The sequence below is a fragment of the Leishmania major genome, chromosome 14 (assembly GCF_000002725.2).
Source record: "Leishmania major strain Friedlin complete genome, chromosome 14".
Taxonomy (NCBI): domain Eukaryota; phylum Euglenozoa; class Kinetoplastea; order Trypanosomatida; family Trypanosomatidae; genus Leishmania; species Leishmania major.
The window spans coordinates 480,001-492,357 of NC_007255.2; the positions used below are offsets into that span (position 1 = coordinate 480,001).

The following is a 12,357-nucleotide window of genomic DNA, read 5'->3' on the forward strand; positions in this document are numbered from 1 at the left end:
GCACGCGGAGAAGGAGCGTCTGCAGAGCGAGCTGGAGGAGAAGGGCTCGGAGGCGGAGGCCGCCAAGGCGGACAACGAGGCGCTGCGCGGCGAGCTGGAGGAGGCGCACGCGGAGAAGGAGCGTCTGCAGGGCGAGCTGGAGGAGAAGGGCTCGGAGGCGGAGGCCGCCAAGGCGGACAACGAGGCGCTGCGCGGCGAGCTGGAGGAGGCGCACGCGGAGAAGGAGCGTCTGCAGAGCGAGCTGGAGGAGAAGGGCTCGGAGGCGGAGGCCGCCAAGGCGGACAACGAGGCGCTGCGCGGCGAGCTGGAGGAGGCGCACGCGGAGAAGGAGCGTCTGCAGGGCGAGCTGGAGGAGAAGGGCTCGGAGGCGGAGGCCGCCCAGGCGGACAACGAGACGCTGCGCGGCGAGCTGGAGGAGGCGCACGCGGAGAAGGAGCGTCTGCAGGGCGAGCTGGAGGAGAAGGGCTCGGAGGCGGAGGCCGCCAAGGCGGACAACGAGACGCTGCGCGGCGAGCTGGAGGAGGCGCACGCGGAGAAGGAGCGTCTGCAGAGCGAGCTGGAGGAGAAGGGCTCGGAGGCGGAGGCCGCCAAGGCGGACAACGAGACTCTGCGCGGCGAGCTGGAGGAGGCGCACGCGGAGAAGGAGCGTCTGCAGAGCGAGCTGGAGGAGAAGGGCTCGGAGGCGGAGGCCGCCAAGGCGGACAACGAGGCGCTGCGCGGCGAGCTGGAGGAGGCGCACGCGGAGAAGGAGCGTCTGCAGAGCGAGCTGGAGGAGAAGGGCTCGGAGGCGGAGGCCGCCAAGGCGGACAACGAGGCGCTGCGCGGCGAGCTGGAGGAGGCGCACGCGGAGAAGGAGCGTCTGCAGGGCGAGCTGGAGGAGAAGGGCTCGGAGGCGGAGGCCGCCAAGGCGGACAACGAGGCGCTGCGCGGCGAGCTGGAGGAGGCGCACGCGGAGAAGGAGCGTCTGCAGGGCGAGCTGGAGGAGAAGGGCTCGGAGGCGGAGGCCGCCCAGGCGGACAACGAGACGCTGCGCGGCGAGCTGGAGGAGGCGCACGCGGAGAAGGAGCGTCTGCAGAGCGAGCTGGAGGAGAAGGGCTCGGAGGCGGAGGCCGCCCAGGCGGACAACGAGGCGCTGCGCGGCGAGCTGGAGGAGGCGCACGCGGAGAAGGAGCGTCTGCAGGGCGAGCTGGAGGAAAAGGGCTCGGAGGCGGAGGCCGCCAAGGCGGACAACGAGACGCTGCGCGGCGAGCTGGAGGAGGCGCACGCGGAGAAGGAGCGTCTGCAGGGCGAGCTGGAGGAGAAGGGCTCGGAGGCGGAGGCCGCCAAGGCGGACAACGAGACGCTGCGCGGCGAGCTGGAGGAGGCGCACGCGGAGAAGGAGCGTCTGCAGAGCGAGCTGGAGGAGAAGGGCTCGGAGGCGGAGGCCGCCAAGGCGGACAACGAGACGCTGCGCGGCGAGCTGGAGGAGGCGCACGCGGAGAAGGAGCGTCTGCAGAGCGAGCTGGAGGAGAAGGGCTCGGAGGCGGAGGCCGCCCAGGCGGACAACGAGACGCTGCGCGGCGAGCTGGAGGAGGCGCACGCGGAGAAGGAGCGTCTGCAGAGCGAGCTGGAGGAGGCGCACGCGGAGAAGGAGCGTCTGCAGAGCGAGCTGGAGGAGGCGCACGCGGAGAAGGAGCGTCTGCAGAGCGAGCTGGAGGAGAAGGGCTCGGAGGCGGAGGCCGCCAAGGCGGACAACGAGACGCTGCGCGGCGAGCTGGAGGAGGCGCACGCGGAGAAGGAGCGTCTGCAGAGCGAGCTGGAGGAGAAGGGCTCGGAGGCGGAGGCCGCCAAGGCGGACAACGAGGCGCTGCGCGGCGAGCTGGAGGAGGCGCACGCGGAGAAGGAGCGTCTGCAGAGCGAGCTGGAGGAGAAGGGCTCGGAGGCGGAGGCCGCCCAGGCGGACAACGAGACGCTGCGCGGCGAGCTGGAGGAGGCGCACGCGGAGAAGGAGCGTCTGCAGAGCGAGCTGGAGGAGGCGCACGCGGAGAAGGAGCGTCTGCAGGGCGAGCTGGAGGAGGCGCACGCGGAGAAGGAGCGTCTGCAGAGCGAGCTGGAGGAGAAGGGCTCGGAGGCGGAGGCCGCCCAGGCGGACAACGAGACGCTGCGCGGCGAGCTGGAGGAGGCGCACGCGGAGAAGGAGCGTCTGCAGAGCGAGCTGGAGGAGGCGCACGCGGAGAAGGAGCGTCTGCAGGGCGAGCTGGAGGAGAAGGGCTCGGAGGCGGAGGCCGCCAAGGCGGACAACGAGACGCTGCGCGGCGAGCTGGAGGAGGCGCACGCGGAGAAGGAGCGTCTGCAGGGCGAGCTGGAGGAGAAGGGCTCGGAGGCGGAGGCCGCCAAGGCGGACAACGAGACGCTGCGCGGCGAGCTGGAGGAGGCGCACGCGGAGAAGGAGCGTCTGCAGAGCGAGCTGGAGGAGAAGGGCTCGGAGGCGGAGGCCGCCCAGGCGGACAACGAGACGCTGCGCGGCGAGCTGGAGGAGGCGCACGCGGAGAAGGAGCGTCTGCAGAGCGAGCTGGAGGAGAAGGGCTCGGAGGCGGAGGCCGCCCAGGCGGACAACGAGGCGCTGCGCGGCGAGCTGGAGGAGGCGCACGCGGAGAAGGAGCGTCTGCAGAGCGAGCTGGAGGAGAAGGGCTCGGAGGCGGAGGCCGCCCAGGCGGACAACGAGGCGCTGCGCGGCGAGCTGGAGGAGGCGCACGCGGAGAAGGAGCGTCTGCAGAGCGAGCTGGAGGAGAAGGGCTCGGAGGCGGAGGCCGCCCAGGCGGACAACGAGACGCTGCGCGGCGAGCTGAGGGAGGCGCACGCGGAGAAGGAGCGTCTGCAGAGCGAGCTGGAGGAGAAGGGCTCGGAGGCGGAGGCCGCCCAGGCGGACAACGAGACGCTGCGCGGCGAGCTGGAGGAGGCGCACGCGGAGAAGGAGCGTCTGCAGGGCGAGCTGGAGGAGAAGGGCTCGGAGGCGGAGGCCGCCAAGGCGGACAACGAGACGCTGCGCGGCGAGCTGGAGGAGGCGCACGCGGAGAAGGAGCGTCTGCAGAGCGAGCTGGAGGAGAAGGGCTCGGAGGCGGAGGCCGCCAAGGCGGACAACGAGGCGCTGCGCGGCGAGCTGGAGGAGGCGCACGCGGAGAAGGAGCGTCTGCAGAGCGAGCTGGAGGAGAAGGGCTCGGAGGCGGAGGCCGCCCAGGCGGACAACGAGACGCTGCGCGGCGAGCTGGAGGAGGCGCACGCGGAGAAGGAGCGTCTGCAGAGCGAGCTGGAGGAGGCGCACGCGGAGAAGGAGCGTCTGCAGGGCGAGCTGGAGGAGGCGCACGCGGAGAAGGAGCGTCTGCAGAGCGAGCTGGAGGAGAAGGGCTCGGAGGCGGAGGCCGCCCAGGCGGACAACGAGACGCTGCGCGGCGAGCTGGAGGAGGCGCACGCGGAGAAGGAGCGTCTGCAGAGCGAGCTGGAGGAGAAGGGCTCGGAGGCGGAGGCCGCCAAGGCGGACAACGAGACGCTGCGCGGCGAGCTGGAGGAGGCGCACGCGGAGAAGGAGCGTCTGCAGAGCGAGCTGGAGGAGAAGGGCTCGGAGGCGGAGGCCGCCCAGGCGGACAACGAGACGCTGCGCGGCGAGCTGGAGGAGGCGCACGCGGAGAAGGAGCGTCTGCAGAGCGAGCTGGAGGAGAAGGGCTCGGAGGCGGAGGCCGCCCAGGCGGACAACGAGACGCTGCGCGGCGAGCTGGAGGAGGCGCACGCGGAGAAGGAGCGTCTGCAGGGCGAGCTGGAGGAGAAGGGCTCGGAGGCGGAGGCCGCCAAGGCGGACAACGAGACGCTGCGCGGCGAGCTGGAGGAGGCGCACGCGGAGAAGGAGCGTCTGCAGAGCGAGCTGGAGGAGAAGGGCTCGGAGGCGGAGGCCGCCAAGGCGGACAACGAGGCGCTGCGCGGCGAGCTGGAGGAGGCGCACGCGGAGAAGGAGCGTCTGCAGAGCGAGCTGGAGGAGAAGGGCTCGGAGGCGGAGGCCGCCCAGGCGGACAACGAGACGCTGCGCGGCGAGCTGGAGGAGGCGCACGCGGAGAAGGAGCGTCTGCAGAGCGAGCTGGAGGAGGCGCACGCGGAGAAGGAGCGTCTGCAGGGCGAGCTGGAGGAGGCGCACGCGGAGAAGGAGCGTCTGCAGAGCGAGCTGGAGGAGAAGGGCTCGGAGGCGGAGGCCGCCCAGGCGGACAACGAGACGCTGCGCGGCGAGCTGGAGGAGGCGCACGCGGAGAAGGAGCGTCTGCAGAGCGAGCTGGAGGAGAAGGGCTCGGAGGCGGAGGCCGCCCAGGCGGACAACGAGGCGCTGCGCGGCGAGCTGGAGGAGGCGCACGCGGAGAAGGAGCGTCTGCAGAGCGAGCTGGAGGAGAAGGGCTCGGAGGCGGAGGCCGCCCAGGCGGACAACGAGGCGCTGCGCGGCGAGCTGGAGGAGGCGCACGCGGAGAAGGAGCGTCTGCAGAGCGAGCTGGAGGAGAAGGGCTCGGAGGCGGAGGCCGCCAAGGCGGACAACGAGGCGCTGCGCGGCGAGCTGGAGGAGGCGCACGCGGAGAAGGAGCGTCTGCAGAGCGAGCTGGAGGAGAAGGGCTCGGAGGCGGAGGCCGCCCAGGCGGACAACGAGGCGCTGCGCGGCGAGCTGGAGGAGGCGCACGCGGAGAAGGAGCGTCTGCAGGGCGAGCTGGAGGAGAAGGGCTCGGAGGCGGAGGCCGCCCAGGCGGACAACGAGCGCTGCGCGGCGAGCTGGAGGAGGCGCACGCGGAGAAGGAGCGTCTGCAGGGCGAGCTGGAGGAGGCGCACGCGGAGAAGGAGCGTCTGCAGGGCGAGCTGGAGGAGAAGGGCTCGGAGGCGGAGGCCGCCAAGGCGGACAACGAGGCGCTGCGCGGCGAGCTGGAGGAGGCGCACGCGGAGAAGGAGCGTCTGCAGAGCGAGCTGGAGGAGAAGGGCTCGGAGGCGGAGGCCGCCAAGGCGGACAACGAGGCGCTGCGCGGCGAGCTGGAGGAGGCGCACGCGGAGAAGGAGCGTCTGCAGGGCGAGCTGGAGGAGAAGGGCTCGGAGGCGGAGGCCGCCCAGGCGGACAACGAGACGCTGCGCGGCGAGCTGGAGGAGGCGCACGCGGAGAAGGAGCGTCTGCAGGGCGAGCTGGAGGAGAAGGGCTCGGAGGCGGAGGCCGCCAAGGCGGACAACGAGACGCTGCGCGGCGAGCTGGAGGAGGCGCACGCGGAGAAGGAGCGTCTGCAGAGCGAGCTGGAGGAGAAGGGCTCGGAGGCGGAGGCCGCCAAGGCGGACAACGAGACTCTGCGCGGCGAGCTGGAGGAGGCGCACGCGGAGAAGGAGCGTCTGCAGAGCGAGCTGGAGGAGAAGGGCTCGGAGGCGGAGGCCGCCAAGGCGGACAACGAGGCGCTGCGCGGCGAGCTGGAGGAGGCGCACGCGGAGAAGGAGCGTCTGCAGAGCGAGCTGGAGGAGAAGGGCTCGGAGGCGGAGGCCGCCAAGGCGGACAACGAGGCGCTGCGCGGCGAGCTGGAGGAGGCGCACGCGGAGAAGGAGCGTCTGCAGAGCGAGCTGGAGGAGAAGGGCTCGGAGGCGGAGGCCGCCCAGGCGGACAACGAGGCGCTGCGCGGCGAGCTGGAGGAGGCGCACGCGGAGAAGGAGCGTCTGCAGAGCGAGCTGGAGGAGAAGGGCTCGGAGGCGGAGGCCGCCCAGGCGGACAACGAGACGCTGCGCGGCGAGCTGGAGGAGGCGCACGCGGAGAAGGAGCGTCTGCAGAGCGAGCTGGAGGAGAAGGGCTCGGAGGCGGAGGCCGCCAAGGCGGACAACGAGGCGCTGCGCGGCGAGCTGGAGGAGGCGCACGCGGAGAAGGAGCGTCTGCAGAGCGAGCTGGAGGAGAAGGGCTCGGAGGCGGAGGCCGCCAAGGCGGACAACGAGACGCTGCGCGGCGAGCTGGAGGAGGCGCACGCGGAGAAGGAGCGTCTGCAGAGCGAGCTGGAGGAGAAGGGCTCGGAGGCGGAGGCCGCCAAGGCGGACAACGAGGCGCTGCGCGGCGAGCTGGAGGAGGCGCACGCGGAGAAGGAGCGTCTGCAGAGCGAGCTGGAGGAGAAGGGCTCGGAGGCGGAGGCCGCCAAGGCGGACAACGAGACTCTGCGCGGCGAGCTGGAGGAGGCGCACGCGGAGAAGGAGCGTCTGCAGAGCGAGCTGGAGGAGAAGGGCTCGGAGGCGGAGGCCGCCAAGGCGGACAACGAGGCGCTGCGCGGCGAGCTGGAGGAGGCGCACGCGGAGAAGGAGCGGGTTTTTCAAGCGTTGTCAAGGGAGGCGGGTGATCGTATGACCGCGGTTGAATGCTGGAGGGGTCTCGAGAAAAAGGTCAACGCTGTGGTGGCCGACAGAGACTCGTTGTCTTTGATCGTTGCTGAGACGGTGAAGGAGAAGGCAGCGTTGGCAAAGAGGTGTGCTGATGCGGAAGGGAAGACTGCTCTGCTGAGCGAGGAAACCGAAGATCTGCGGGGCAAGTTGCGGGTGTGCGAGGATAAGCTGCGCGCGGCCGCGGTGGAGCGGAGGGAGCTGTCGGATGAATTGACGTCTGCGGTGCGGGCGAAGCGAAAGCTGGAAAAGGACAAGGAAAGGCTGAAGGAGGGCTATGTGCAGTCTGAAAAGGAGCGGCGTAAACTGGGTGTGCGGTTCGAGGCGAGGAATGAGAACCATGGGAGTGAGATGGCGGCGGTGCCGTGTGCGGCAGGAAAGCAGCCGGCGGAGGGGTGCTTCAGGGCGACTCGCACCGCTCTCAAGGTGCTGCAGAGTAATGGTGTTGACGTGGAGGAGATGGGGGCATGAGTTGGCTGGCGCGTGATGCATGTATTGCATGATCCTGCTTTGTCCAGTGTTTTTAGTGCGCATGTTCAAAAGGCAGGAGAGAAGGTGAACGTGTCGAGCCTTCCGCACTCCCTTTCAAACTCTCTCTTGAGCTCGGAGGCGGACACGTAAAGGGCAAAGCACGAGGGGAGGCCAACGGCGGGGTGGAGGGCGCGGCAGCACCGGAGAGCAAAGCTGCTGCTGCTGCTGCTGTTTTTATTGTGTGCTCGGCCGAGGCACTGCCGGTACTCAGCTGCACAGGGAAGCATTGAAAAAAGAATATATACATATGTTTGTTCTTCAGCTTTGGCACATCGACGGACTGCAAAGGAAAGTGCGGCAGTCAGGTGGAACTACGCCGACATACACGCGCACCCAGATCCTTGTCTGTGCGGTTGTGTCGGCGCGTGAATAGTGTCCCACTTTTTTTGTTGTTCGCTCCCTCGTGTGTTTTCCTGTTTTTCTTTTTTTGGCCGTTGCTCTCATGTTTATTTTCGTCTTCCCCCCCTCCCCCAGACGGTGGACCGTCGCCTTGAGCTCCGTGGCCATTGGTTCGTGGCTTATTGGGTGCACGCTGCCCTCGTACACATGCTCGTGTGCTCCTCAGTGTTGCACGCTCGTGAACCTGCCTATCGCCTCTTGCCCTCCCTCTCTCCCTCTTGCCCTCCCTCTCTTTCTCTCTCTTTCTTTTTCTTCCGACATCGGCACTGTAGACCGCATAAGACAGCAATGAGGTTGTGTCCAGCAGCAGCAGCAGCGCGAAGAAGAGCTCCCTCCCCCCATCCCGGCCTGCCTTGTCCTACGTGGGGTGGGGGTGGTGGCGGATTGGCTTTCATAGTTCTAGCGTCATCGGCGGGTTAGCGGGAGAGATCACTTTGCTTGTGGGTGCGCCACCCGTCTTCTCCTCTGCGAGGCCGTAGTCTTCGAGGACGACAACCCTGCGAGGGTCGAGTACGCCCTGCAGTCCTCGCTCGGGCTCACACATGCGGTATTTCCGTGTACTACGCATCCACTGACAAAAATGAAGAGGGGGAGGGAGACTTGCGCGCACGTGGTGCCGGCGAATTGCTCTCCTTGTCTTTCCCTTTCTCATCGCTCATGTTTAGGTGTCTCGTGCGTGCGCGCCATGGCCGCTTCTCTTTCATTCACACTCGCCCTCGTTCTTCCCTTCCTCGCTTGCATCTTGCCCTGCTGTCGTCCTTCGCCTCTGTGTCTGCTTGTCTCTGCCTCTTCTTTCCCATGGCCCTTCGCCACTGCACATGCGTACCTGTGCACTTCGTACGACCCACTCACCGCTGCGAGAAGAAGCGTGCGGAGAGCAGCTGTGCCGACCGTAACAACACCACCATCCATCCACGCCGTCAGCGCACGTCAGCACGCCGCGGCGCGTCTCTCTTGGAAAGAGGCCGCTTAGTATTTCGGATCTTTTCACGCGCGCAGCACAGGAAACAGAAGGAAACAAGAGAGCCGCACCCACGCACCCCCTCCCCCTCTCCCACAGCGACAAGGACAACGAGCCAACACGTCCAAGGCGCCTTAGAATTGTACGCGTTCTCTGTGTAGCAACACAGCTACAACCGCTTCTTGGCACGTCTATCACACACACACACACACACACACACACACACGCAGACGGAACGGAAAACGCAACTTTTCGCCCTCTTCGCCTCCTCCTCCTTCTGTGTGTGTGTGTGTGTGTGTGGGTGTTCCTCTCGTGGCCACTGTTGGACCTGAGTCCCTTCACCTCTTTTATACCGGTGCACCTTTGCGGTTGGCGGGCCACAGCGAGGAAAGGGCCTTGTCTGTCTTGGTGCGTGCGTGCTGCCTGCGTCCCACGGTCGCATGTATCGGGTCTCATCTTTCTCTTGCCTGATTCTGTAGCGCGGCTCCTTTCACGGACCCTACTTTGCGTGCAGTCGGTTCCGTGCAGGGTCTAAGGCCGTAACTGTCTTGTAGTTGATCTTCCCCACTACTACCCCTTCCGTCGAGTGGTCTTGGTGCCTTCTGAAGCCGCTTGCCCGCTATTTTTCTTGCTGTGCCTCACTGCACCTGTCAGGTCCGCTGCCTTCGGACCTCTCACCCCCGCGCTGGGAGCTGTTTTACGTGTCCTCTTTTGCCCGCCGGTACCTGCTTTTTACGCATCGTCGCAATGGACCTGGCGGAGAAGCGGAAGCAGCTGGAGGCCCTACGCGCCGCCCGGCAAGCGAAGCAGCAGGTAGTGGAGCAGTACATCTCTGGCCGCTCCTCAAACCCGGATGGCAGCCCGACGTCCTCGACGTCCTTGTCGAGGAGTGCCCTTGCTTTGGCACTGCCTGCCAGTGCTGCTGCGGGCGACTCAGCAGCAGCGGCAGGCACCTCAACTTCGCCAAGGTCGGCACTGCCATTGTCGCTTCGTAGCCGCAGCGGTGGAGGGCGGCTGTCTGTGTCGTCGACTCGCGGCTCCGCTGCCACAGCCAAAGCTGCCGCCCCTTCTGCGGCCTCATCGCCTGTCACGCCGACCACCCCGACAGCGCAGAAGGCGCGCCCGACAACCCCGAGTAAGCAGTCCGCTCCCTCGCAGACTCAAGCTGCCGCCGCCGACGGGGGCGTCGCACCTCGATCGATTCACTTCGTGTCAATGAACAAGGATAGCACGGCGGCGCACGCTGCCATGGCCGGCTTCTCTGCCGCTTCTCCAAACGCGCGCCCTGTTGTCGGGTCGCTTTGTGGATCAGCTCTGCCGACGGTTGCCTCAAGGGCAGCCGCCGCGCCTCCAACAGAGGAAGGACTGGCCGCTTATGGGGGCTGGGGCTTCCTGCGAAAGTGTATGCGTGTCCCGGCGCGGGATGCCACCGGGGCTACGGTGACGCAACCCGTCTGCATCTTCAACCCTTCTGTGCTGCTCGGTGATGTAGCCGGGTCAGTCGAGAGTAGCCGCCGACGCGTCATCTTGGACTCCACCTCGTGCCTCGTGCCCTACGACGGCGCGGCTGCCGGCCAGCGACTCAGCGACGGTGCCATGATGACACTGCCTACGGTGTGGTCGGTGTGCGTGGCAGCGGCCTACGGATCGTGCGACTCTCCCGCTGTAACGAGTGGCGGCAATGGCGGTGAGCTTTCGGTGAACACGCGCTGCCATGGCAACACCGACCCGGCAGGGCCGGACAATCGCACGGGCGCCAGCGCGCTCGACCCGCTGTTCATGCTCAGCACTGGTGGCACCTCTGTCGGGATGTCCCAGCAGCGCGCCAGTGCGGCTGCGAGGCCGGCGACCGGTGCCGCTGCCGCTGCGGCTGCTGCGAGGGTGCGTGCCTCCATGGATTTCGGGTATCCGTGGGGCTCCGCCTCCGCCGCACCGTCGGCTGTGCCGGGCGCCACGACGGAGTCGGCTCTGAAGGTGGCGAAGGAGTCACCAGGACTTGTGCTGGCGTGGCTCCTCGTGCCTCTGCCTGCCAACACGATGCCTCGAAAGGAGGGCTCCTTTGCCGGGGCTGCAGCGGCTCCTGGTGGTGGATTCGTGAGCTGCGTCAGCGGCGACATAACAACGATGCCTGAGCACGTTGTGATTGTGCTCCCTCTCGTGTGCGACTCGGAGGTGACGACACTGCTCGCCCATCCATTGCAGCCATCGACGCTGCTCGGTGGAACCCGGTGTGGCCGGATCGTGCAGTGGTCGATTGGGCAGGCGTGGGCACAGATCGAACCACGCCGGCTACTGGAGCGGGCGCTTGCGACGACGGGCACCACAACGACTCTGCTACTTCCGCCACAGCGGCCAGCCCACTCGTCGTTTCCGTCGCCGCAGGCACACCAGGCGCCAGTGTTGCGCATGGCTGTTCACGGCGACGCCAGCTGCCACCACCTTTACTCTATCAGCCAAGAGGGCAAGGTGTGCACGTGGACAGCGTCGCAGCCACTGCACCCAGCGGCGTCCTGCCTGTCGTACCTCGGCATTCGGCCGATGGGCTGCATCGGGGTGACGGCGCAGTTCGTGGAGCGGGCCGGCACGGACGCCATGACAAAGGTTTTCATTGGCACCACCTCGGGTGCGCTCCTCGTCGGCGCGAACAGGGACGCGAAGTCGATCGAGCTCCAGTACTATGGCCCGCCACGCGCGCTGCCAACTTCATCGACTGTCATTAGAACACTCGACATCACCGCCACGTCAGTCTCTACTGCTTCGTTCCGTGACGGCGCAGCGGCCACGGCGTCGACTTGCTTGACAGCCTCACTCGCGCACCCCGCGGGCGCTGACGCTTTCGCGGCTGCTGAGGAGAGCGGTCACCACCACCACCACCACCACCACCTTACCGCGGTGTCCTCGCCATCACCAGCGACTGCCGCGGTGGCGCGCCGTGTTCAGGCTGCGGCACTGCAGCCGCATCGAGGTCGCATCGTCTCGATGGCTGTGCAGACGGCGACCCACGGCCTGCGGGGTCGTGACTGTGTCGTGTCGGCGGCAACGGACGGCAGCTGCGTCGCCTGGTTTGACCGCTCTGTCATTCCTCTCGAAGGCTTCTCCTCGGCCGTAACGAGCGTCTGCTGGTCGCCGACGAAGCAAGGCGTTCTCGCCGCCGGTGACGCCAGTGGACTGGTCACCGTGTGGGCTGTGAGCACGAGCATCATTACGCCTGTGGTGACCGTGTCGCTGCGTGAAGCGGGCCACCGCGCTCGCGGCAACGCGTCATCAGACGGGGTGCTGTGGGTGGTGCCAGGGACGAGCGACGCAGCTGCGGGAGCTGGCAGCGGCACCGCCGGTGGCGGTACCTTCGGCTTTGGGGGTGACGACGATGAGGCCGACGTCTTCGACGGAGAGGAGGTGGGTGCTTCACTGGGTGAGGCTGACGTGGTCGGCACCGCCATCTCCTCTGTCTTTTTCTCTCGCGACGGGCAGTGGCTTTTCGCGAGTACGGCGAGAGGCTACGTGCACACACTGCACTTGGGCACGTCACTGGTGTAGTGCCGCGGAGGTGAGGAGGTGAGGAGGAGGGGGGAGGGGGCAGGAGGCGCACGGGGGGGGGTGACGGGCACGCCCCCCTCCCCCTCCCTCAGGCACATGCACGCGCCCTCTTTCAGCTGATGTCCAACACCCAGCCTACGGTAGCCAATGACGGTGTAGAGCCAGAAAGAACCACTGACACAGGTAGATGATGGCAAAGGGCCCACCTCACTGATAAAAATGCTGCTGCCGGCAAGCGGCCAGCACTCCGCCAACCCGCGGCTCTTCCTCTTGTCCCTCCGAATCTCCGCGGGGTGGTGCGCCGAGAAGTCAGAGGTTGCTCGCACGCTGCTGGTCCTTGTACGGACTGGGCAAGTGGCAGCTATCGAGAAAACGCGTCATGCCGTCTCCTGAGGGCCCAGGGGCAGGGCCACGATGTGCGCGCTCTCATGATCCAAGAATCGACCCCCTCCTTGCCTGCATGACTTCTTGGGTCTATCCTATCTTCCGTGTGTACAGCATGGCAGCTGCAATGCACACACACACGCCCCTCTCGTTCC

The 12,357-nt window shown here is 67.3% G+C and overlaps 2 protein-coding genes across 2 annotated transcripts in view; both read left to right on the forward strand.

The window, feature by feature from the left end:
- LMJF_14_1120 (putative kinesin K39) overlaps positions 1 to 6,358 on the forward strand; it is a gene marked incomplete at both ends in the record, with an annotated part of 8,931 nt that extends 2,573 nt beyond the window's left edge. The window contains one exon of the mRNA XM_001687660.1: positions 1 to 6,358. This exon is cut by the window's left edge and continues 2,573 nt beyond it. Coding sequence (XP_001687712.1) covers positions 1 to 6,358 — 6,358 coding nt within the window.
- Positions 6,359 to 9,028: 2,670 nt separating this feature from the next.
- On the forward strand, positions 9,029 to 11,818 carry LMJF_14_1130 (conserved hypothetical protein; the record flags this gene model as incomplete). The annotated part of the gene is made up of 1 exon (XM_001687661.1): positions 9,029 to 11,818. One exon carries the CDS (start codon positions 9,029 to 9,031, stop codon positions 11,816 to 11,818), a length of 2,790 nt encoding a protein of 929 aa, XP_001687713.1.
- Between the last annotated feature and the right edge of the window lie 539 nt (positions 11,819 to 12,357).